At 43.6% G+C, this 27,194-nt stretch overlaps 1 protein-coding gene across 1 annotated transcript in view; it reads right to left on the minus strand.

Moving 5' to 3' along the window:
- The window catches only part of spock1 (SPARC (osteonectin), cwcv and kazal like domains proteoglycan 1), a 208,702-nt gene that overhangs the window by 73,892 nt on the left and 107,616 nt on the right, over nucleotides 1-27,194 (minus strand). The window contains exon 4 of the mRNA XM_049029730.1: nucleotides 20,606-20,686. Coding sequence (XP_048885687.1) covers nucleotides 20,606-20,686 — 81 coding nt within the window. The remainder of the gene's footprint in view (nucleotides 1-20,605; nucleotides 20,687-27,194) is intronic.

Consider the following 27,194-nt stretch of genomic DNA (forward strand, 5'->3'; position numbering starts at 1 on the left):
TAATAATATTGGGGCGGCATGGTGGTGCAGTGGTTAGCACTGTTGCCTCACACCTCTGGGACCCGGGTTCGAGTCTCTGCCTGGGTCACATGTCTGTGGAGTTTGCATGTTCTCCCCATGTTGTCGGGGGATTTCCTCCGGGTACTCCGGTTTCCCCCCACAGTCCAAAAACACGCTGAGGCTAATTGGAGTTGCTAAATTGCCTGTAGGTGTGCATGTGAGAGAGAATGGTGTGTGAATGTGCCCTGCGATGGGCTGGCCCCCCATCCTGGGTTGTTCCCTGCCTCATGCCCATTACTTCCGGGATAGGCTCCCCCTGCGACCCAGTAGGATAAGCGGTTTGGAAAATGGATGGATGGATAATAATATCATCTATCTATCTATAGTAATAATATCTGTCTATCTATCTATGCGGATACGCATCCACAGGGGGGGCAAAGCCTGACATGACTTGTCCCCAGGACAAATAAGTTTGAGAAACCCTCCTCTAGTTGCTTGGACCCACCTACTCTGCAATCTGATTGGTTATCTCTCTGAAGCAATCACTTTTCCTTCTGCCCTCAGAGCATTTTTGTATTTGTAAAACAAGCTGAAAAGTGGCCACAGTGCGGCACCATGAAATATGTACAGCGAGATTACAGAAGGAAAAGTCGCCACTTAATAACCAGAATGTAGAATTTCCTCTGCTGCTTCATCATCTCACATCTAAAACAACAGCTCTCTGAACAACAAAACAACCGTGGCACTTACAGGAACCTAAATTGCCTCATTTATGTAAACAAGTACTTCAACTAAATGCTGAAGAACATTACATTTCATTATTTTGCTGCTTATAAGACTTGTTTATCCAAAGCAACACATAAAGCTATATTTGTAAAGACCTGTACTTGGTCTACCGGAAGGTTTACACAATGAAACAGCCACACTGGGTTTTAGGGGTGTATGGAGGTTTGAAGCTGCATAATAAAGGCCTACTATGAGATTTATTAATCTTGTGTACGTTTATATGTTCATAACAAGGTATTGATGTGAGACTTTTTGATGTATTCTGTTAGATGTTCAGTTTATAGATCTATGGTGATAGTTATAAAAGTTCATAGATGTGCCCTGAGTTTTAAACCTGTAGTGAGCTTTATGGATTCTCAGTAAGGATTAGAAGTGCATAATAAGGCTTCAGAGACACGTTCTGATGATTATAGTTCTAGAGTCAGGTTTACAGATCTTTAATGAGGATTAGAAGCTCATAGTGAGGTTTGTATGCATGCCCCTGGGTTAACAGTTCTGCAGTGAGGTTTATAGTTTTGTAAATATCTTTCATGAGGACTAGATGCTGGTAGTGAGATTTGTAGGCATGGTCAAAGGTTTTAGTTCTATAGTCAGGTATATAATGTGTAAAGAGATTTTAAAATCTTCAGTGAGGATTAGATATTTGCGCTCAGCTTTACAGGCACTTCGTGAGGGCTGAGTGGTATACTTCGTCGGTGAGTTTATAAATTTATAGGATATAGTGAATTCTATACTTAAAGAATTCAGATCTATAGTAAGGCATGTGAGCCAGGGAAAGCGTGTATTACTGTGCAAGAGCAACAACAGGTGCAGGTTAAGGAACAGAGTAACAAACAGCAAACCTTTTGGTTCCATTTATACTGCAATTTACGGTGTTTTTCATGCATTTACCTCCAAATTATTGGTTTAATGAGATAAAACGGTAGATATAAAGGGCTGATATGACAGCTCTGTCTCTCTAACGACTAGAAGCAAAGAGAATAAAGGGTAGATATGACAGCTTTTTCCCCTAATGACTAGGATGGAGGGAATAAAGGGCGGGGACGACAGCTCTCCTTCTCCAACAAGAGCGGGATGTATCGCCGTGCCATGGCTCATCTCCGAAAACATGGGCCACCAGCTGAACACACCTGTGCCACTGGATTCTCACGGCAATGGCACTAAGGCTGAACACCGACGACTAACTGCTGGTCGTCGCTAGGTAGCACAAAGAAGAACGGGACGGATGGAATACTCAGGTGTGCTCATTAATTCAAAAAGCAGAGAATATGCCGCTTTATTTGTAATAAAAACACGGGACCAGGGCAGATGAGCACCCTGTGTTTCCTAGCAGGGCCTGCAGATGCCAACGGAGGTGAAGCAGCTGTGTGGCCTTCACACAAGATGACCAGGGAAAAAGACAAGCATTAGCATCCTCATTAATGCATCCCTTCACGCCTGGCTGGCAGCGATTCTCAGCCATCTGCAGAGGCTGACGGCACAGTAACCCTTCAGATGTCAATCATTCATTCACTCAGTGGTCATAGGGAAGAAAGGCAGGGTGATGTGGGATCGAGATGCAGGATTCAGTGTGTCTGTGTGTGTGTGTGTGTGTGTGTGTGTATTTACATGTGAAAGTGCACGTTTCTCTGCCAGTGTACGTGTATGCATTTAAGACAGTATTTTTTATGTGTGTGTGTTGCCATGCATGCCAATGTTAGATGTGCATATACTTAAAATTTTCAGTCTTTAAAAAAAGAAATTTAATAAGATGGAGTGTTTTTCCAGTAAATTTGTAATAGCTTGAACTGTGCTGGCTAAATGATTAATGTGGTTTTCCTTGGCCGTGGTGCCCATCCCTGACAAGCATCTTATGGAAACATCAGAATCCGTATTAACCTAATATCAGTTCTTAACCGCCTCCAAACATCTATAAGGTTGAGCTGTCGTTAGCTTGAAGGCTGGGAGAGCATCTCCAGCAATAGTAACTCCTCCTTGTTGCCAACAAAGAACAAAAAAAAAAACTCCAAGTACTACTCCATGTTCTGCTCTTGGTTTGCTGCCAAAGGCCATGAAATTAGAGGCCTTTATTATAGTAATGCAAAAAACTACCAGCAAGAAGCATCCCGATAAAAGCCAATAATAGCTACGAGAGCACTCATCTCCAGCAGCAAGGGAATAGGAAGGTAAGTAACAGCCTTCATCACCACACACAAGACAGCGCAGTGATGGAAGATGAAGAAGAGCCTTGGAGTCACTGCACTGGGTTATTAACATGATTGTTTTCCATTACTAAGCCCCCAAAGTGACATAGCTGTGACAGTCATACTCCATCAGTAGAGTAAGATGTCTAACTATCTTAATGGTCCAACAGCAGTTCCCATCCTGGAAATGTAACCGACAGACTCTCGACTAGAGCTCCAGTTCCATAATAATCCCAGCACCTAGAAGTCTACAGCTATACTGCCTGTTAAGTTCCTGCCTTCTGTGACTTACAGGTAAGCTGTACTAGCTAGCAACTCCTAACATTGTTCTCTCGCATGTTCTTTAGTCCATGCTGAAAGCTAAAAATGCCTCACTTCAGTAGCTACAGTTTTTTCATGAATTACCCCAAATAAATGGATAAACTTCTGTGATTTCAGTAGAAAGTCTAGAGGTCACTCGGCTGTTCAGGAAGTCAAGTAGGAAGCTGAAAGTTACTTAGAGGTTTGTAGGTTGCTGGTGACAAAGTTACTGTCGAGGTGAGTGCGGGATGAGAACTGGAAAGTGTCCCTCTCCTTGGCCAGGTTGCTGGCAGAGCTGAGAAGTCCCCCGGCACGTGGCTGGCAAACAGCTGTGCTGTGCCTCTTCATGCTTTAAGTCTGCTTCTGCTACGTGCGGCAGCCATGACGAAGAGGAAACATCTCAAGGCAGGAACTTTCACACATTTCCTCTTTTCTGAGAGAAGATGGTATCCACCACCACCTTTTAGGAAAGGCTTAAAATTTGGTCACTCCCTCTGAGGAGAGAGGTTGTTTCATTGGGAGGAACCTACTTGGGCCTAATTTGAGCCCCACATCCTCTTGTTAGAGGGGACTGCCCTCTTTATCGAACAATGTTTGGCTTTCGGTCCGAGCTGCCAATGAGACTAATCAAATGTTTGCTGAGTAGATCCTTAATCATTAAGTATAAAAGAGAGTAGACTAGGCGTGGGAGATATGATGATATGAGATCTTGAAGACGGTCTATGCGTTGACGATCTGCCAAAGTAGAGAGATCATAGAATCGTCTATATAGATTACATTCTGTCTGTCTGTTGTGTCTCTGTGCTCTTCCTAATTCTTTCTCTCAGCCAAAGCGCACTATTTGCTAATCTGCTTAATGCCCGCCTTATAGAAACAGCTCTCAACCAACCAACTCTTTGATTCTGAGTGTAATGTAATAGATGATTTGGTCCCTAAAAACAATTTACATCCGTGATATGGAAGTGGTTTGGCTTTTATCCAAACGATAAGGAACAAACAGTCGTCATTTGCAAAGTCCGCAGAGAAAAGGTTTGCGTGTTGGACAGCAACACGACGGACCTTTTCAATCACTTAAACAGACAACATCTCAAAAAGTATGCCAAGAGAACCACAATTTAACTCTAAATTTACATTTATACCCTTTATTGACCCTTTTAAGAACCTATTCATTGTTACCTAAGGAGGTATTGTCATGTCATGTTAAAATGCCAATGTTGAATAATTCAGTAATAGTTTAAGAATAGCATCAGCCCATAATAAGAGATGTCATGACTATTGTTTACCATTTGTAAGTTTTGTTCTTCTTGATATTTTGTTTTGAAGTGACTTTAAGTATTTATTTTGCTTTAAATAAACTTGTTGACAAAATTGCACAAACTGATTAAAATCTGTTCAGAAATGTTCTTCAGGACTATGTTTTTACAAAGGAAAATACTTTGGTTGTGCTGTTCAGTAACTTGCAAAATACTAAAAAATTCTATATCATTCAAATCAGTATAAATACTCTGATAAAATTGAAATCGTGATTTAAGTATAAAAAAAATTGTGATATGATATTTTTGCCATACCGCCCACGCCTAGAGTAGGCAATGAATAAGAGTGACACTGTAACATGCAGCCAAGCTCTGGAGCAGAACACAGAGTTATGTGCTACCTTATAACACAATGGATGGAACTTTGCTGTAGTACCATTACAGTGCTAAAAATACCCAAAGTACAGGAGGTGCAGAGACCATTTACTGTGCAAAGTTCTGAGAGTCGGTCTTGGAGGTCAACTTCTGATACAGCACAGTGGATTGTGAGAGGTCGCATATGGAGTGCTTGAACACACAAACACAGCAAAGCAGACACAAATAAAATTGGAGAGCGATATAAACATAGAGGCATAAGGACATACAGTAAACACAACATACATCGACATCCAGTTCGACTAGGCCTACCATGCCAATAGCTGGCACCCTCTACTGACCATGTGCCGCATCACTTTGATTATGCACTGTCCTTTGTTCTCCCAAACAATCCTTAGAGCAAAGCACCCTGGGACACCGTTAACTTTTTTTTTTCTAGCAGTGCTCGTAAAGCAGCTGTCACACCTGAAATATGCCACCTGACTCAACACCCAAATTATGGACCTCGTAATTGTCAAAGAGGCGCCATTAAATTTTTACGGCAGCTAGGCATCATCTTCGCCTTGCCCTTTGGGAATCTTCCTTTTTTTCCCTCAGAAAGTGCTGTTTTTAAATAGCTAAGGAAACAGGAAGCATTTGAGGGACTGTAAATACCACGGGCAGTCATTGCGCCATTAAGAGACCATGACCGAGCACAGCTTCAGCGCTCACTTTTCCACCACAGAAATGTTAAGGGTTCTCTAAGGTGCCATTATTGTTACAGGTCGGTCGGCTGATGCCCGTCCTACGGGATATGACTCAGTCAATGGTTTAGCATTTTTCCAAAACTCTTCCAGTCCAAAACATTAATAACACATTCAGCATACAAGTGTAGAACGCTTCATGTATAAAACACCTTGTCCATTTAAAAAAAAAAAAAAACAAATTCCTACAATGCTGAAACGTACGAAGTCAGGTACCTTAAGACGACGCCAATGGAGCACATGGCTTCCTTATGCGCTAAGGAAGCACTCAACGAGGTGGTCTGCCTCCAGCTTCTTCCACTATATTTCAGTATTTGATTCATGGAACACTGAACTCTTACCAAATAATACTTAGTCCAATGGTATTATTCTTTTCTCAAGCGGCAAATGCCTGCTGGGAGAACGGCATGACTCCTGGGCCTGTGGTCAAGGGTCATTCTGTGTTTACCGTGGGACATGCCAGTCAGAGTAACACTCATTATAGCACCTTTTGGTTTGGTTTTCAAACTGAGATTTAAGCAAAAACAAACAAATACACTTCGTCAACCTTAAGCGGGCCAAGTAAGTACAGTCAGCCCCCCCGTATCTGTGGGTTCCACTTCCGCAGATTCAACCAACCGCAAATTCAACCAAATTCTCAAAATTCTCTAAAAAAATAAGAACCCAGATAGTCCCAAAAAGTAGAATTTGAAGTTGCAATGTGCTGAGCGCTATGCTGAATCTATGCAAATGATGTAAACATGTACATGTACAGACTTTTTGTTCTCGTTATTCCCTAAACAATATACAGTAACAACTATTTATGTAGCATTTTCATTATACATATTGTAAAAGGTAATGATATGGTATCACAATGAACCCAAGGTGCTTTGGGGCAACACTGCAGTGAAAGTCACTATATAAAAAATTGAATAAGGTATAGAATAGAACTGAATAAGGTAGAATAATAATGGTATATAATGGTAATAATGGTCCCCCTCTTTAAGAAGGGGGACCGGAGGGTGTGCTCCAACTACAGGGGGATCACACTCCTCAGCCTCCCTGGTAAGGTCTATTCGGGGGTCCTGGAAAGGAGGGTCCGCCGGATTGTCGAACCTCGGATTCAGGAGGAGCAGTGTGGTTTTCGCCCTGGCCGTGGAACAGTGGACCAGCTCTATACTCTCAGCAGGGTTCTGGAGGGTTCATGGGAGTTTGCCCGACCAGTCTACATGTGCTTTGTGGACTTGGAAAAGGCATTCGACCGTGTCCCTCGTGGGGTCCTGTGGGGAGTGCTCCGGGAGTATGGGGTACCGGGCTCCCTTTTAAGGGCGGTTCGGTCCCTGTATGACCGGTGCCAGAGTTTGGTCCGCATGGGCGGCAATAAGTCGGACTCGTTTCCGGTGAGGGTTGGACTCCGTCAGGGCTGCCCTTTGTCACCGATTCTGTTCATAGTTTTTATGGACAGAATTTCTAGGCGCAGCCAGGGCGTTGAGGGCGTCCGGTTCGGTGACCTCAGGATTAGGTCTCTGCTTTTTGCGGATGATGTGGTTCTGTTGGCCTCATCGAGCCGTGACCTTCAGCTCTCACTGGAGCAGTTCGCAGCCGAGTGCGAAGCGGCTGGGATGAGAATCAGCACCTCCAAATCCGAGACCATGGTTCTCAGCCGGAAAAGGGTAGAGTGCTCTCTCCGGGTTGGGGATGGGGTCCTCCCCCAAGTGGAGGAGTTTAAGTATCTCGGGATCTTGTTCACGAGTGGGGGAACGATGGAGCGGGAGATCGACAGGCGGATCGGTGCGGCGTCAGCAGTCATGCGGGCTCTGCATCGGTCTGTCATGGTGAAGAGAGAGCTGAGCCAAAAGGCGAAGCTCTCGATTTACCAGTCGATCTACGTTCCTACCCTCACCTATGGTCATGAGCTTTGGGTAGTGACCGAAAGAACGAGATCGCGGGTACAAGCGGCCGAAATGAGTTTCCTCCGCAGGGTGGCTGGGCTCTCCCTTAGAGATAGGGTGAGGAGCTCAGTCATTCGGAGGGGACTCAGAGTAGAGCCGCTGCTCCTCCGCATCGAGAGGAGCCAGATGAGGTGGCTCGGGCATCTGATCAGGATGCCTCCGGGACGTCTCCCTGGGGAGGTATTCCGGGCATGTCCCACTGGGAGGAGGCCCCGGGGAAGACCCAGGACACGCTGGAGAGACTATGTCTCTCGGCTGGCCTGGGAACGCCTCGGGGTCCCCCCAGAGGAGCTAGACGAAGTGGCCGGGGAGAGGGAAGTCTGGGTCTCCCTGCTGAGGCTGCTGCCCCCGCGACCCGACTCCGGATCAAGCGGGAGATGATGGATGGATGGATGGATGGAAGGTAGAATAAGTGATCTATACATGATTTAAGGTATATACGGTCTGAGAATCTGTGGAAGGTTCCTGGAAGAATCCCCTGCAGAGAGCAAGGGATGGCTGTATGGGGCGAAGAGGCTGTTTTCAAATATATAGAAATTAACACATTCACTAGTAACTTGTACCTTAATTCACTGCAATTCACATTCTCAGTAATTCACTGCAGTTCTCATCCTCGATTATCATTTGACAATTAACTGACTTTTAGCATGCCACAAGCATAAATTACAGCATCTCTTCAGCGTGAGCACAGCTGTGATGGTACCAAAGCAGACCAGCTGAGGTGAAAGCATGCGGGACTCTTTTTGGCTGCCTTAGCTACCGGTGCGGTCATTATCTCTAATGGGCCTGTGGTCAGCGTCAGTTTCTCGGAGTGAGCGAACTTGCCAAGTACGCAGATAACATTTGCGACCCATCCATTATCGGCCAGGAGACCCCATGCTCTAAGCTCTTGGTTTGCTAGAGCCCAAACCTCCTGCTCTCTCAGAATGCAACGGCGCCAATACTAATTATAATCTGGTGGCTTTGTGAGGGAAAATAAAGCGCCACTAAAAACCAGTTACAAATATCAAAGTTATTATTCAAGATAAAGCTACCGTCTAGCTATTGGATAATGCTCCACATTGTGACTCCAGTTAATCATATCCCCCACAACGGGAAAGAATTCCCATCATTTGCACGGTTATTCTTCAGAGAAAATCTTTTTGTTTCAGAAACAGAAATGTAAATTTCTCATTCAAATTCCATGTTCAGTTCTAAAGCTCCTTTCTGGAACATTAGGGGGTTATCGGACGTGTATTTTAGTCATATTTAATTACCGCCGATGAAAATACTTTCAAAGTATGTGATTTGAATCCAGGAGAAGAAAGAAAAACATAAAGGAAGTGAGACAGAGTGACAAGAGAAAGATGCTGGGGAGGAAATGTGTTAATCCCTCAAAAAAAGATCACAGAAAAATCACAAAGCTCTCCTCTGTGGTCAACCGCGGCACGTTTTGCAAATGTACAAAGCTGTACAAACCTGCTGTAAAATCTTAAGGACATCTGATCAGCGGTGACGTGAGACAGCTCACCTCAGCTATATCCTCTCAGGAAGCATGCAGAAAATTGACAGTGATTTGGCAGCCACTTGTGACAATGCCTTCATTGCTTCTTCTGCTTGTGTTCGCATATAAACACACAAATAGAGATGCAAGGCACACACTACGAAGACACTCGCAGTGCGGCCCCAAAATAAAATCAGAAACATCAGACACCATTCCGCTCCCTACCTCACGTAAAGTTTATTTTACATAAAATTACTCATTTAAAATGTTTGCTAAGGCACAGGAAAAAAGATGACTGATGCATAAAACCAGACAGGCTGCACATGAAGACCTGAGAGACGTTTTTTTGTTCAACATTTCAAAAGGGCACACAGACATGAAATATCAGCCAACAAAGGCACATCTTCACAGAAATCCTTCAAGGGTTATGAAGTAGGCAATGTTCCGTGAAACTGATACAGAATAATAAACAACATTAAGATCAAATCGATTTTGTTCACGAATGAAAGTGCGCCCAAATAATTAACCCAAGGCAGTTGTTACTGCCCATAATCTCAACAAATATTAAATAACGCTGCCACACCTGCCATAGCAAACCATACAAGTAATTTATTATGGTACTTGTCTATTATTCTAATGCTAAAGTAATTTCCAAAAATTAAAGCTAACAAAAACAGCAATTTATAATGTTGATGATTATATTTTGGCATAGACTGCCTGCAATTTGAGGTGCCGGAGAAAGAGAAACAGCCACAGTAAAATGAGCTTTCTTCTGAAGTACCAACCTGTACACATGCTATACATGTGGTTTTGTCTGGATTTAAAAGCATCATGTTATTCAGAGTCACGAAGCGACTGAATGAGCGATTATCCTCAGGCAAGCTGTGTCACTAAAATACTACGGCTCATGCTTGGAAATGCAGACAGGTAACATCCATTGATCTTTCATAACTGCTTATCCAGTACTAGGTGGCACTGAGTCTGGAATCCTTACTGGGGGAAAAAAAAATAGGCGGGATACATCCAGGAAGGGATGCCAAGCCATCACAGGGCACTCTGGACACTCTGGACGATTTAGAGACGTCTATACACCAAATTGCATCTTTCTGGTCTGCAGGAGGGACCCCATACAAAAAACAGGTGGAACCTGTAAACTTCACACACAGAGCTTGGCATGGGAATCAAACCCCACAATGCTGGAGGTCGGAAGCTGCAGCACTGCCCACTAAGCCATGGAACCCCCCAATATATATATATCTTCAGCTCTTAATTACCTGATAGGTCAGCATATGTGTATGTCACAGAGAGAGGGTGGGATTTAACCATTCTATAGGCGAATGTGACATTTCTCGTGGTGACACGCCGGTATGACTCAACATTAGGCCAGAATGCGTGGATCAGTGCTCGACTGTGAGTCAGATCTGTGTCTGTGGGGTTCTGTAAAGTATGTAGGCTAAGCCAGAACCTCAAACTGTGACCACACTCCTGTGCATGGCGGTCGTCAAATTAATAACTTACAAATATGTAACTCAGACCCTCCTAAGGCAAATGCTCCTGAGGTGGCTGAAATGAAATTTTAACTATGCCGTCTGTGGGAAAGTGTGTGATGTTCAATGAGCAGAGCTGTGTGACGTGGGAATATGGAACAGAACAGGGATTTTTTTATTTTTTTTTAAGGACAGTGGGAGTAAGGACAGAAATGGGGCATCAGAAAGCAGTTTCATGATAAACAAATGTTTCAGTATGACAAAGGCAGGCTCTGAGCCAGGATTATGTCAAAACAAAATGTATTCAAATACATGGGACAGGGAACGAGGAACAGGTGACATGAGTCTGCATGAATAATGACATCACCTGATTTTCAGCTAACCTCTATGAAGAGGTTAGATGAAATAGGTACTATTACTGCATATGTCACTCAGTCATTGACACTGAACACATTTGTCTTTATTCTAATACAGAGGCATTGACAAGTATATGACGACCATTACAACTATTCGTCATCTTTCATTTATTGAAATATATAATTTTAAAAATAGGTTTGCAAGACACTCATGTTACACATAAGACCTCATTAGCTTATTGCACATTTTCAGTTGTAAACGGCTTCTGTACCAACTTTACGGGATGGATCATCATCTGTCTTATCTGGTATTCAGTGATCTAATGCACATTTACTACACACCATTCGCTGCCTGCATCTGACATAAAAACCTGCACCCCACATTAACGCATCGCAGCACAATGATTTACCTTGACTGGTTTTAAAGGGAAATTTATGACTCCGTGCAACCCACATTTATCAAGGAATCAGTTATATACAAAAAAGACGAAGCTGCAGGATTTAGCAGAACGCACAATTATGGCTGGTTTGCATTACATAATTACCTACGCACTGAGATGGTAATCAGAACATCAATAAATAAACTAGTAAATAAATAAAAATACAGACACACAAACTACTACTACTACTACTACTAATAATAATAGCAATAACAATAATAATAATAATAGCAGCACAGGGGACATTGTCTCACCTCCCTGATCTCCCTCATACAGTCCAACCAGTTCAGAAAACAAACTAGTCATACTGATAAGGCAGCAGGGGAGGTATGTATGTACGCCTACAGTAAATGCTGATGATGCTGTACAACATTCAGTTGAAGTATAAATCTCACTTCCCATATGTATGAACTCAGCACACATAAAAGAATCAGTACATCCGCCCCCCCCCACCCCCCCGCCACCATCAACCCATCGAACCACAATACCTCCAGCCACCCCGCACCACCTACTCCCTCGAGCAGTTTGAGTGGTGATTAATCACACATGACTCCCCCGGGCTCATACACGGGAATGCAACACATCACCCATTTCTCTAACGCACCTTCGAACCGCCAATCAAACTGCTCTCTTTTCTCCCCCAGCAGACCTCGAGGGCGAACGATGTCCCGCCCACCTGTCTCTATGGGCTGGGACGATCGCTAAAATTGAGGCTGTGCTTTGCATTTAACTGATCTGAAATGGTGCTAAAAAATGGGTGATGTGGATTCCATAGCACTGGGTCATTTTTCATTTGGTAGATAGAAATGCAGACAGAGCAGGGGGTCTGCAAAGCACCCGGACAGCTGGATCAGTGTTATCCTGGAAGCCAATCCAGGCTTCTTTCAGGAATTATACAGATCAGATCCCTTGTTAGCAAAGGGGGGTGGTGGGGTGGGGGGGATGGTATTCTGATAAAAGGCTGCTCAGAGTCAGGTAACGTATTGTGGATGCAATAACTTTAAGTCCCCCATTTCCATAAGCATACTTGCAGTTTTCTACCTTTGGTACATTTCCCTCTTTAACTCCTATTTCTAGCATACAGCTCCTTCTGATATCAGTAATAATTAATTCTTTAGACCATCTCTCTCCAACACGTCAATAATGCAGACTCAAAACCAGAGGTGGAAAATTCAGGCCCAGAAAGTATAAATCCAGATAAGTCCAAGGTTGGAATTAAAGTCATAGAGTACTCAACTGGTTGGTTAAAACAAAACCTTGGTCTGGGTTTGTACTTTCTGGACATGAACATTTACACCTCTACACAAAACTCATTTAACTGCATACCACTCAGGATGTGCTGGTCGCATTTCTAGCCCTTCTGGTTTTATGATTCCTGTGTCTCTCTGGGTTTACCTACTAGGTACATGAATATCGTCTCAGCTTGTACTGTAGTGTTGTAGTCAAGACTGTCTAAACCGAGACCAAGATATTGCCGAGACCAGAGGGTATCAAGACCAAGACCAAGACCAAGACACACTAAGGCGAGACCAAGACCAAGACCAAGACCGAAAACAGACTAGGGCTAGAATCAACATCACATTACTCAGATCAACTGTAGAGAAAAAAAGGCATTGCTGTAAAATGCCATTACTCGTTAAATCAAATTCATGTTATTTTTTCAATTATATTGTCCATATGTCTCTCATTTGAAATCTCCTAGATTTGTCATAGTTACGAGGCCTGATGGAAAATAACATTCTCAGCAATCCTCTCCTATAACCATTTTATCAGACCTCGTCAAGGGAAAGAGATGAGATGTACCAGAAAGATGTTCATATTAAGTCTCTTATACCAAGGACAGAGAATGATAGAGAATGAGCCTCCAGATTGACTTGCACCTCCAAGACCGTGCTTTCTAATGAATGTAAAATACCAAATTTATTTGAATTATAACTATGCTATAGACTATGTTATATCCATTAATAGATAAACTGGAATTGTCCCACTGTAATCTTTATACTTTGATATCAACATCACAAAAATTACTTACCATATAGCATAGAACGAATGCTTGCTCAACACAATGCCATATAAAATCAACAATGATTTATTATGTCAAATAACACCACTGTAATAATTAAACAATACACCCACACAGCAGTCTCCGTCAAGGTGGTTCGACAAAATCGGCATACAGCAGAATGTTTCTTTTTCTGGGACGTTTTGCAAATATACTCTTTGTGCTTTGTAAAGCCAAAGTTAATTACTGCCGACTTCGCAGATATTTTCAGACATTTCTTTGCCGACTCCGCTATGATGCGATGTGTATGATGTGTGTGAACTGTGAAGCACTGGCAGTGTCCTTTGAGAAAATGTATACAATGTAACGTTTTTAAAAATAGATGCATCTGACTGGTTGTATTTGAATTGAGGCGTGTAATAAATAACGATACTGTTCTGTAAGGATGCGCTGTTTTCTTTTTTCCCCATGCCATCGAGACCGCTATGTCCAAGACCAAGACAAGACCGAGACCAGGCAAGACAAGACCGAGACCAAATAGAGTCGAGACCAAGACAAGACCAAGACCACAAAAAAATTGGTCTCAAGACCAAGACTGGTCTTGAGAACTACAGCACTATCAGCTTGACAACTGGATTGTTTCTCTCCTGAGAAACTGAAGTCTTTCAATTACTTTCAGGACCCGAGTTTGTAGCAAGAGCTGGCACAGTATTTGTTTTATTTGCTAATTATGTGCAGCAGGTGCTGGCTTTCAATACATCTTTTTTATCATAGCGTACATGAGAGAGGTGTTATTTTACACAGTAAATTAAAATCTTTTAATTGTTTTATCGAAATGAACTACAAACATTTACCCAAATATTTTACCCAGAGGAACATTTTTGGTTTTTCAGGCTTCTGCTATGTAGCTGCTGAAATCTCACAACAAGAGAGGAACTGGTAATATCTAGTATTGTCTATCTACTATATAACCATCATATAAGGTGTTCAATAATGTTCTGTCCTTGGGTCTTTCGTCAGTTTTCACAGGACTCGCCTTCACCATATTTCTTTGTAGATAATCTTCGTTAGGTCAGAATAAAACAAATCTGTTGACCAATTAGTAATAATAAAACCCAGTACATTTTTATTAGTATATTCCAAACCGAGATTAAATGTGAGGCAGCACAGTGGTGCCGTGGTTAGCACTGCTGCCTCACACCAGGGTTCGAGTTTCCACCGTGGTTCCGTGTGTGGAGTTTGCATGTTCTCCCCATGCTGTCGTGGGGTTTCCTCCAGGTACTCAAGTTTCCCCCCCACAGTCTAAAAGCATGTTAAGGTCAATTGAGTTACTAAATTACCCATAGTTGCGTATGTATGAGTGACTGGTATAGGAGTGTGCCTTGTGATGGGCTGGCTCCCCATCCTGGGTTGTTCCCTGCCTTGCACCCGTAGTCTCCGGGATAAGTGACCCTGAATAGGATAAGAAGTTACAGAAAAAGGATGAATGGACGGAGATTAAATAAGATCCAGTTCAAATCACTTTTTCTGTCCAAGGCTACCTTCCTCCCCCCCCCACCAGAAATCTTGGTGTGATTTTTGACTACAGACTTCTACTTGAGGTGCACAATAAAAACCTCTAGGACGGTGTCATTTTTCTTTCCTGGAAGACTGATTGTATTGCTTCCCAGAAATATTGCTTATATTGTTTATATCAGGCTAACTTTGTCTCCTTTGTCTCAGTCACTGAAAAGCTAATATTTCTCTCATCTTTAGATCTAGATGGCTGCAATACAATAGCTGCAGCAAAAATTTTGAGGGAAATGCAGATGGCATGCATAGTCATTTCAGGTAGATGTTTTATAATCTTCAATGGCTGTCAGTTGTATACAGAACTGGCTTTAAGATTCATCTCACCTATTTGGCTCTCCATGACACTGCCCCTGATAAGCAAGTCAGCTGTATCACACATACTACCTTACTCCTTCACACTGCATTTACATGTGCAACAAGTGACGAGTCATTTTCCTACACAGTATGGCAGTACTGCAGATTTTGCTCCTTAAAAGGCTCCTAGTGCTGTAAAGCGCTAACTGACCAGCCTGATTCCTGTGTATTGTCCGTCTGCAATTTATCTGCCATTCTTTCTCTGATGATATTCTGGAAAAGCACCATAGCTACTCTATGATCTCTTTCCGTTGAGCTCTGATTTTAATAAGGAAAAACTAGACACTTACAGAATTTCTCATATTCTGATATTAGTCCTATATAAGAACAGATTCTTTTGAACTCTAGATATTTTATTATGCAGAGAGAGAGAGAGAGAGAGAGAGAGGGGGGAGCATTTTGTTTTTCCTCTTCTCAGATGGAAATGGAAAACAACATCTGCATTACTAGAATATGCATTGTGACTGAGCACAATATGTTGATATCTAAATGACAAACAGAAGTTTCTAAGTCAGTAAAACAGGAATGAAAGTGATTTAGTGTTTGTTACAGGCAGTAGATAGCAAGCATGCCCAACTTAAGTAGTTAAGTTTCTGCTATTCAAATGCCATTTTAATATGATTTCAGCTCCTCATAATTACTGTGGGTAATTAAAAGAGAATAAGATTTTTTCCTTTTAGATTTTACCATTTTGCATGAATAGAATACAGCCACTTAAGCAATAACAGCTTCCATATTCAGTAGACTAGTTTTCTAGAATCAGCATCACATTTACAGTCAAATGTTAACAGGCAAAAGTAGCTGAGCCAAGAATCAGACAATGATAAAATACAGTACGAAGAAACATTGAGCCCATATTATTGCATATATGCCATAAAATATGCATATAAAACTGTAGTGAAGATGCATGTTGGGAATATTTCAGTATTTGGTCTCATAAAAATTATTTATTGAATTTTATTTTATTGATTCTTTTTTTGCCAAGATCTACATCAAGAGCATTTTTAAACAACATCTTACTTGGTACTTACCTAAAGCATTAGAAGGTACAACAAGGGCAACTTCAGGCAATGCTAGAATTTGCACCATGTCCTGCCCATATAACAACTGGAATTGCACAGATTATCAGGATACAGCATATCAGCATTAACTCTCACCATACAGTACCTACCTCAAGCTAGTTTAGTCATAATAACAACAAGTTAGGCCTCGATCATCTTTTCTAAAAGATACAGGCCATTCATTTTATTATTCCCACTCAAAATCTCACTCATTTTGACCAGCTAAACATGGAGATGCTAGCAAGATGTTAACTAGAATAAAACTTACATGTTTCTAAATTGCTTTGGCATTTGGTATGCTCTAAACGCCTAATCGGCACTTGCATTACCTAATCACTTACAAATCCATTATGGTGCCCATCAATGTAAAATTATCCAACACAGAAAAAAAACAATAACAAAATGGCATGACGATAAAAACAAAAAAAAATGATGAGGAATAATTTATAAGCAAACTCCCCCTTCATTTTCCAAGAGTAAAAACAGGAATTATGGTCACACTTTTTGTATTTAACCAAACCCACTAACATATTACATTTTCTATAGTTTTTTCTGTACATCAGGAAAGGTTACTGGAGTATGCAAGCTGGTTATATTTAGGTGTCATTATGACATTTGTGTTACAAATCTGGTTGCTAATTAATAACATTATAATCTTAGTTCAAAATCTTAAAGTTTAAAAATGGAACCAGGTTTGCCAACTTTGGTCAGCAGGGTGGAGTGAGATTTTTAATCCGAGATGAGTCTGTACACGCATTTAAATGTATGAAACAGTCTGTAGGGTTTGCAAACTATGCTGACACTTTCGATGTAGCTAATTTTAAGTTTATAATGGAATAACATAGATTTGCTGAAATATTTCTTGCTCGAGTGCGAGATTCAGAAAGCATGAATGTCATGCCGGGATGCAGGAGGGCTGGCAACCCCGGTAACCATGTCCTGACGTTTACACTGCCTCACATACCTTAAGGAGCCATGCTGATGAACTGCAGACCATCCCAATAGCCATGCAGAGAAAGAGCTCCATTCATCACAGAACTAGCCTTTATTTGGGGAGCGACATTAGGAGTTTGGTATTCTTGCCAGCTAATCTAGCAAAGCTCTTATCAGACTGAAAGAGAAACAGATTAGACTCAAGACAAACCACTGCCTCCATATATTATGAGATTACACCGGTTCATCACAAAGATACACACAGAGAATCATCATGACATACAATATAGCCAGACACAGATAATTATTATTACTGTATTACCATTAATATCGGTTAGTTATGATTACTCTAAAGCACGGAGCCTTTCACAGGCTCACAGGCAAGCTGCAAAAGTGGTATATAGGCAGAACCTCGAAATCCACTTGTTTACTTCCAGGCTACAATTCTCTTAGTTAATTTAGATAAAAATGTAATAAAACTGACGTCTAAGTTGTGTTTTTTTCATGCAAAATACTTTTGGGCGGTAGGTGGCTGTGTCTGTAAGGTTGCAGGTTTGAATCCCATTGTCACAGAGTGATCATATCACTGTTGGAGACATGGGAAACCAAAGAATTCCTACTGTGTATACTTGTAAAAACAGCTAATAAAGGCATCATTATGAATTTAATTCACTACACACTTAAGCACGAGTAAAACACAGGAAAATAGGGCTGAGCGATCTGGGTAAAATATCTAATCGTGATTTTCTGACAAATATTGTGATTATGATTTGATTTGTGATATAATTTTTTATATGTCAGAATTCAATATGCACAGATTTAAAACATGACAGGACATTACCATAGAAGATATCATCACAATATTAACTGGCCTATATTCTAATAGGTTTTATTTCAGAACATTAATCCATCAAAACCAATATTTTAATGAGAACTGAAACATATGACATAAATACAACTGTATTATGGGTTTTGCGTCTTTCTGGGGGTGACAGCGGCTCTGCAGCTGTGACGATTACTGACTCTCCCATTGTCTTCTTGATGGGTGAGCAGCACAGTATGCTAATGCAATGGCCCTTGAACAAAGATGAAAGGTTTGATACGCAAAAGTCTGTGCTGCTGGCGGTTAAAGGATGTTGCGGTGGAACTCTGACCATGAAATAAGTAGGTAATTCACTTATAGCTCACCAGTAGTATCAATATTTTTTCACACCGCAAATGTAAACCTTTTCCTTGGGTTTCACGTGTTTGCTGTTAGTGGGCGTATCTGCAGTCGCATTCGGCCATTTTTAATTGGTGAGAATGACCGTCACACAAGGAGGATGGAATTAATTTGTAAAACTATGCTCATGACAGTTTTAAGCCTTGGCTAAGACGTGCTGTATAATGTATATCTTATATCGCAGCCTTTGTGATTTGTGGATGGCAAAGTTTTAAATCACGATTTTAATTTGAAATCGATAAATGGTTCAGCCCTACTGGAAAGTCTTATTTGAAGACAATGTTACACTGAAAGGATAAACACCTTTAAGACCTGCCACTGTACTGAAAAAGCAGCTATTTTTATTCAAAGTAATGGCTATACTACAAGTTGTCAGCATTTCCATACAGCAGAGAGGTGGTTAAACGGCTTCAGAGCAAGCAAACGACTTTGGGAATCCTGGTATGCCGGAGATGGCAGTGAGCTTTCGAGGTCATCACGAGGAAGCAGAAGCCAGTGACCCTACAGATTTATAATGCAGTAAACACAGAAAAAGATGTTGTTTGTATGCCTGTCTACCAGTCTTGTCCAGAAGAGCACCATGTAGGAACATCACCTACAGTCATGTGGTTTCAGGGTCCTAAAGACCCCTCCATCCTCTGTCACCCACCTCCTGTCCTTCAAAACTTGTGGAATGTTAATCTCAGACACAAAGCAGCTTCCACCTTAAAGTACCTCATAGATATGGCAACCCAAAATAAGAAACTCCTGACTGCTGAGCCTCTTGTTCCATTTCGCTGCCTTTATCCTCTCCGGACAAGCCAATTTTTTTTTAGTTGCATAAACATAAACAAATTTGAAAGATAATTGAAGAAATCTATTTGTAAACATGTATAAAATATCCAGCATTTCATTTGGAAACTTCTGAGACTAGCGTAAGCTTCCAGGCGCTGAACATATATCAGAAATAGCCATTAAAGCCTTTCATCTTGGCTTAAACCCCGCGCATTATGCAGGGAATCTTCATCTCACCCTGTGGATTTGTCTTGCTACTGCGATTTGAGGCTGAATACTAGTTTTCAGATTTGCATTAAATTGGAAATCTGGAGATTTTTCCTTTTCTTTTTTTTTTTTGATTTCGTCAGGAAAAAAAAAAATCCAAAAAATACTCTTAACGTTAATGACAGTTTTAGCCTACAGATAGATTAAACCCCAACCATGAGCAGAGGCTCCAATGCAGGGAGCCGAGAAACCAAGTGATCGTAAATTAAGGTGGAGAAGCAGTCAGCCGGAGAGATGTCTCCATTCGGAGGGGCTGATGTATGCAGAAACAGGCAGTGCGGGTGAGAGCGACAGGTGCCATCGGCCCCAAACAAACCCAAACAAGCCCCGGATGGTTCGTCTGCCTCAGGGGATTTACCCACCATGCCTGAATTTTCCAAAAACCTTCATAGTGCCACGATCATCATATCTTCAAAGAGAGAGATTTCAATACCCTCATAGCACACATACATCTACCCGATGTACACAAGTTACGTCTTATGTCTAAAGAATGTAATGCTCAAGTCATTTGCTATTTGGCAAGACATCTATGTGAGGTCACATGTGTTAAGCAACTTTAAAAACATCACAGGAAGATCACAAACAAGTTGTAATTACTACAGATCCAAAACTGACCGCGCATACTGTAGACGTCTTACCAATTAGCAAAACGACGTTACAAACGAGTATTACATTGTTTGGATGTCACCTGTGTACATCGGGCAGACGCTGGCCAGACGTACAGTATGTGTGCTATGTGGGCATAATGGCAGATGTGGTCCCTGGGATATATTCCTGATATCAAACAATCCTAGTAAACGCTTCGCATAGTGTGAAAGCCGGCACCATCCCCCCTTCTCCGCTGAGACCACAGAGGTTAAGCGTTCCTGATTTTCTCTTCACGACGTGGTCATGGAAATCATTCTGCACCCTTTTTAAAGAAGGTTACGGTGCCATTTTTAAAAGTCTGACCGTTCAATTATGCTCGCGTCGCTGTGGCTGCTTAAAAGCCCCGCAGCAGAATAAATAGCCCGTCGTTTCTGGGGGATAGAGGAAAAAGACGCAAAAAAAAGGTCACCGTGCTAGAAAAGAGTACAAACTCACCGGCCTCGGCTCTCCACTTTCCCGAAGCAGCCCGAGATTTGGATCCTGGTTCCCCGCGTCTACCGGACCTCACGTCTGTCTCTGTGGGGGGAGGGGGGGAGAGAGACGTCGTGAGAGGCATCCTGCCCAGAGAAAGATCAGAATCCCACTTCATGTAGTGGTGCCCTGTGCTCATCTGAACATAATGAGTCAGTCTCACATCCATTTACAGAGGAATTTTTGGCATGAGCAAGTATACATCTTTATGCAGTCTCAGTTTCCTGTTAACTGTAGTCCTTGTTACAATACAAGTGAAGTGAGGATCCCAGTTCAATAAAAAAAATGTCATTTATAGGTATATGAAGCATTTTGTATGCATATTAAAAACTGATTGAAATTAATTTTGTTTCCTCTTCATTAATCTGTCCATTGGCAGCACTGCGGGTGTCACTGCTGTTTCACACTGTCAGGATTGAGGGTTTCAATCCCCCCTCTACCTGGTGTGTGTGTGGAAGTCAGCATGTTGTGCAGGATTTTCTACAAAGCACACCAGCTTCCTCCCACTGCCCAAAGATACAGGCTAATTGCAGTCCCTGAATTGCCCGTAGAGTGTTCATGTGCAAAAGCCTTGCAATAGACCAGCATCCCATCCAATGTGCACCCCTGCCTTGTGCCCTGTGCTGCCTGGGATTTGCTCCAGGCCCCCCTGAGCCCCTGACGAGGGTGATGTTATTAATAAGCAGAAGATGAATGAATGGACGAAATATCCATTCCAGGATTCTTAAGATTAGAAAATGTTGAGTACAGCAGAGTGAGAGGAGCTAATTCAGCATTTCAAAGGCCTCCTGAATAATAATCCCAAAGACGCGGATCCTCTGAGAACGGGCTAAACGCAAGCTGTTCTGACCCGTCAAGCGGCAACAACAGCTGACATATCTGATCGGTTTCATGGAGTGGAAGGACAGTTGATGGTCGTATATTCAGCACAAAAAGAGCAAAGACTAGGGAGTGGAATGGGACTGTCTTTACACACTGTGCCCCCAAACCACCATGGTGCAGTCAAATATGACATGGGAAACATCACTCAAATACAGACGTTTGTGAGAGGTGTGCTGGACGAACACGTTCGCAAACTCATTTTGCATTTCAATATGTCCATCTATTTAATTGGACTTGCAGGAGAAGGTGACAGATGTTTCTCCCTTGCAGTTTTCTCACTGCAGAGGGATTTAACATCCCTGAAAGCTGATGGCGACTGTGACCAGGGCCTAGTCAGGACTGGTGGCAGCAGGTGTTCCCAGTACCAGCCGCTCCGTGCTCCGAGGGACCTCTGCCCTTTCGCTATACCCACCACCTGTCCCTCTGTCCCCGGCCCGCCAGGCACAGGACCGCCGGAGCTGCCAGGAGTCTGCGTGACTTCTCCATTTCATCCATTCCATGCCCCCAGCCCCTAAGTGAAAAACGCGAACCAACCGACTCCTGGTCCTGGGCCACACCTGCTGGATCTACTTTAATATTCTTCATTTATTTATCTCTTTGTACAGCGAGCAAAATCGCAAGAGAGGACAAGGTGCGGCTCCAACATACCAGCAGATACACCGGAAAATAGAGAAGAGATTGAGCTAATTTACGAAACGCAGTTCAGGTTTTGTCGAGGAGACACAGTTGGGCCCGTGGGCGTGGCCAGGCGTCTGTGTGCGTGGGCAACATCGGCACCATATGCTCTCCAGTTCCACAGCACGGTGGTAACATGAACCGGAAAACAAAGGTCAGGCGACACAGGTGAGCCAGCAGGAGCCAGCAGGAGCCAGCAGGAGCCAGCCAACACAAGCCAACCGATGCAGGCTGCACGGCGACCATTAAAATCGTATTAAAACCTGGCGACCATTGAAAAACTTGGAAGGCCCCCACATTAACTGCTGGCCGCAGTTTAACAGAAGAAGCTCGCTTCCCACCGGCTATTACGAGTTTCTGGGAGTCCGATTCATTCACATCGCTCATTCTTATCCATCTCCTCTGCAAAAGAGCTGCTCATGGTGCACTGAGGATGTATGGAACCACAATATCACACTGCTATTTGGAAGAGGGCAGCTTTGTGATGCATTATGATGAATCTTTTTGTTTTATAAGGGATGGAAAGGGGATTAGAGAAAGGTACGTTCTGCTGAGTGACATTCCTGTCTTTACAGGCTCGCTAAGCGGACATTTTATTGTAGGTCCAGAAAGTAAAAATCCAAACCAGCTGATTACTCTGTGATTGTGACTCTTTATACTCAACTGGTTGGTTGAAACAAAATCCTGGTTTGGATTTTTACTTTCTGGACCTGAATTGTTCCGCCTCTGTCATAGCCCTTTCCACACATTCGGCGCAGGGTATTGTAGCATCACTACAGCTGAACCAAGCCGGAGAACTAGGCTAAAACAGCCAGAAATAAGTAAATAAGTGACCACGGGGCTCAGAGATGAGGGTTTCTCTGCACTGCAGAAATCCCATATTCCTCTTGTACCCAAACCCCATGTTGCCATCAGAACAGCATGAGCAGGCCAGGCTGGGACTGTTGGGCTCCAAAGGAACACGAGGCGGAGTGTATCGAACCGTACAACCCAAAAGTATTACCTGCGGTTATGCTCGGTAAATGGGAAACGTTCGCGAAATGTCACCGCGCCGATGACATTCCCCTGGCCTCACGCCAAGCTTGGAGTAAACAGGGACTAGCATATAAAGCAGTCTCTGCCTGGCACTGCTGTGCTCACAAGTGACGGCAAAGAAGCGGGCTGAAAGAAGAGATCTCTTCTTCAGAGAGGGACCAACCACGTCCGATCACCAGCCTTATTTGCGCCTTATTTTGGGGGGGGGGGATTCTCTCAATGCAAAAACCATCCTGAGATCTTATCCAAAATATTTGACGTATTAAATAAACTCCACAGTCAGCTGAAAGCTAAACCTTTTGCCCAGGGTACTTGTGGCAGCCCTATTACAAAGGTCCACATATGAGGAACGGGCGAACTCCCAGGATTACACAGAAACTGTTTGCCAAAGTGAAGTAAAGCCCTAAAAGCTATGAATCAGAGGTTGCGGAGCAAACGAGCAGCATTAAATCAATACTCTCTGATTGACTAGCTGCAAAACAAGGCTGCAGAATGCCCTGAAACTGAAGGATTGGTCTCAGAAAACTGTTTCGGGTTTCCCTGCCTGTACTGCATAGACAGGCATAGGCTTGACGCGTCAGCTAGGCGGGACCCATGCGGTATTTGCTTCTGTGGCCCCCGGCTTTGGTCAGAGAGGCCCCTTCGTCTCCTCGGCAGTTGTGCTCGCGTGGGTGCAGCATGTCACATTATAGCACCAGGTAGAGCTCGCTGACCTGCAGCAACCCAAAGCAGGGATGTATACAGGAGGCGGAGCCACAGGGGCACTGGGCCCAACTGAAAGAAAGCTGATTGGCCCACAGAGTGCCCTCTTCCCTGTCTCACTCACTCGAAACCATGTCATTGGCTAATGATAATGCATCTCTGTATGTCTTATGGCCGCTCTTATACTCCCCACTTTAAAAAAATCCCAGAATTGCCCCTGTCCTCAGGTGCATGGTTAGTTTATCAGTAGGGCTGTCACATGACAAAGCTGAACCAAACAAAGGTTACCTAAACGAGCACAGATCTTTCTCACACACACAAGCACACACACACACACACTGCACAGATCTGATAAACACCTGTGTATATGCGCACTACACAAGCTGTACACGTTACCACATTACAAACATCGCACAGATTTTATACACTCCTAAAAAGGCTAGACACTTTGCTCGTGCACACACAGGCAGGTGCACACACAGATTCAGTGTCAGTTGCACTATTTTGCCCATAAACAGTGAGCCCAGCCCAACATCTGCAATAGAGATAGCAGATATCAGACCTGAAAACTAGAATGTGCTGCACAGACTGCATGATCCATATCCCAGCCGCCATCATGTCACTATAAATTATGTATTTAGGGGCTGAAACTGCAGTGTATACCTTACCCCAGGTAATAATGTACAGTATATTCCCACACCCAGAACCACACGGATCCACATTAATTCAGTAACAGTTGAAATAATTGCGGAGATGTTCCCTGCAGACTGGCTTTGGATGTCTGTCCCTCCCACCAGCCATTCATAGATCGAGCATGTGCCTGATTAACTCGGCACACTGCGGCAGGAAATCCCAGAAAAGCAACGTAGCGAAATAAAACACAGCGGTGAAGAGAACGCGATCTGTGACTGCAAGCCCACGCGTCCACGACCGCAGTAAGAAAATGTTGGGTTTTGTGCTGGCCGTATCATGCATATAGCGCCGGGGGCCCGTGCAGACGAGGCCTGGTGCCCCAGGGGAGTCTGGGAAAGCTGGCGCCAAGCCGAGGCCCTTCGTTCCTCCTGCTGTCAGCTCTGGCAGCTCCGCGATACTCGTGCTGCAGGGCTGAGCTATAACGGATTTTGCTGGTGAAAAAGGGGGCATCCTGAGATCTTCTAGGTCCCTCCGGGCCACTCAGGATGCCCCACCCCTCCTGCCCGCCACCATAAGGCAGCCACATCCCTGCGCCGCTCTGCCCTCCTCAGGGCAGCTGTTTGCTTCTTCCTAAATCCTCTGCCTCCCAAGGTGCTGCCGTTGGGCACGCGGCCGCCAGCACCACCAGCACTGCCTCCTTTGGGGTTTAGCCTGTCGTCGGCCGTCACCGGCAGCTTCCTGACTCGCGGTGCGGAGCATGGAGACGCCACACGGCCCTCGAAAGAAGCCAACGTCACCGTGCGATCCCGGCATGCCGGCCAAAACAGCTTCTCCGTCAGGAAGCAGTGTTTGTCCCCAGGTGTGCAGGGAAGACAAAAGGGAGAATCGGAAGTGCCAGGCGTGTTGGATTCAGCAGACGGCATGTTTTACGCTCCTGGGCCTTCAATTTGGAAATTTAATATTACATCAGTCATAAAATAAAGCAAAAAAAAAAGGCCCATAGTTTTTGAGGAGGTTAACTTCAATCTAGCCCTTAGTGATGAGGCTGACAGACTGGTACTGATTACCGGTTAGCAGTGAGGCTAAAGGATTAGAATTAATGACAAGTTAAGGGTAATGAGACCAGTGGCAATGACCGCTGGAAGGATCTCGGAGCGGTATGGCTAATGCACACTCTGGCTGTAGGACCGGTGCTGATCTGCAGCCCAGTTAGCAGCAAGGCAGAAGGTCAGAAGGTCACTGAGGTAGATTCAGGAGACACTCGCTCATGAAAAGCGAGCCTCTCCGTCAAGCGGCTCTATTTCTGCTCCGCTCCCAGTCCTATTCTGAAACAAAGTTGATTTATCACTCCACTCTCCCCCCAGTCGCCCCCACCCCAGTCACTGCCACATCTCCACTGCCTGCCCCATTCTTCGGGTCTCTATCCTGCATAATTTCAGACTGCTGCTGTCCTGACATTCGGCTCGTCCATCAATGTCCATTAGAGTCGCTGGCGGCCCCGCGTCCCGGTGCCAGTGCCAGAGCTGATGCCCGCCCTGGGGAGGTGGAGCCAGGGTTCTCTGGCTGGGGTTCCAGGTGGCCAACCGGAGGGGTGATCATAGATCGCGCTCCGCCCACCCAACTCATCGCACAGCAGAGGCTATAAGACACATCAAAACTTGCCAGGGATGTACTAACCTGCACGAACCTCCTTGCATGGGAAGGTAACAAAGCCTGGACCACAAAGACCAAAACAAGACAGGTTACAACAATGTAATAACCGAAAGGAATGAGAACTCATTAAATTGTGAGAAATTCCCGAAGCGCTTCATTAAACTTCATATTTGCCTAAAACACGACTGAATGTTCAGGCGGAGACAGAGTGTGAGACAGTTCCCCACGATATTCTCCCTCTTTTCCAATCCCTGGCTACAGTTCTGAGAAGCTGCTTATGATAGAGAATTTCGCCGTGGAAACTGGATGGCATTTAATGACCCCATATAACCGAGCTTTTGTTCCCGTGTTCCTCCGTATATCCACACCAATTTATCACGGAGATAAAGCAAGGAGCTAATAGCATCTTGGCTGATGTACCAAAAGCATTCCTCTCATTTTTCAGCATAAAGAGCCAGAGAGAGAGAATCCCTAGACATGGATGTCACAAGCATTATAGCCATATCCCTATGTACAACAGAGATAAGCCGAAAATTGATGAAAAAAATAAGAGGACCAACAATAACCAGCTCTGAATATTTATATGCAATGCAATAAAACCCATTAAAATGTATTTATTAGCCAAAGTAAAATTACATGCAAAAATTAAGCATTTTTAATTTCCTATTCATATTGCTTACTCTCTTAAGTTGTCCTTGAGCGCCCAGGCAACCTCTATTCTGTCTCTGAGCTCATGATAGCCCACCAGTCTATCCCTGAGGTCACGATTGATTGGTTGCCTGTCTTTGGGCTAGTGATTGGGGTCCAATCAGCCTCTAGCCATCTGATTGGTCTGTCGTCAATATCTAAGCCTGTTCTCAAGAGAAGTTCATTGATTAGGGAGGCACTGCTGTAGCCCTGCAAGCTGTGCACAAGGAGCAAATTCAATTGTGTGTATGGATTTTTTTTTTCCGTTTGGTTCCGCATCAAGTAA

Source organism: Brienomyrus brachyistius, chromosome 10, assembly GCF_023856365.1.
Source record: "Brienomyrus brachyistius isolate T26 chromosome 10, BBRACH_0.4, whole genome shotgun sequence".
NCBI classification, from domain to species: Eukaryota; Metazoa; Chordata; class Actinopteri; order Osteoglossiformes; family Mormyridae; genus Brienomyrus; species Brienomyrus brachyistius.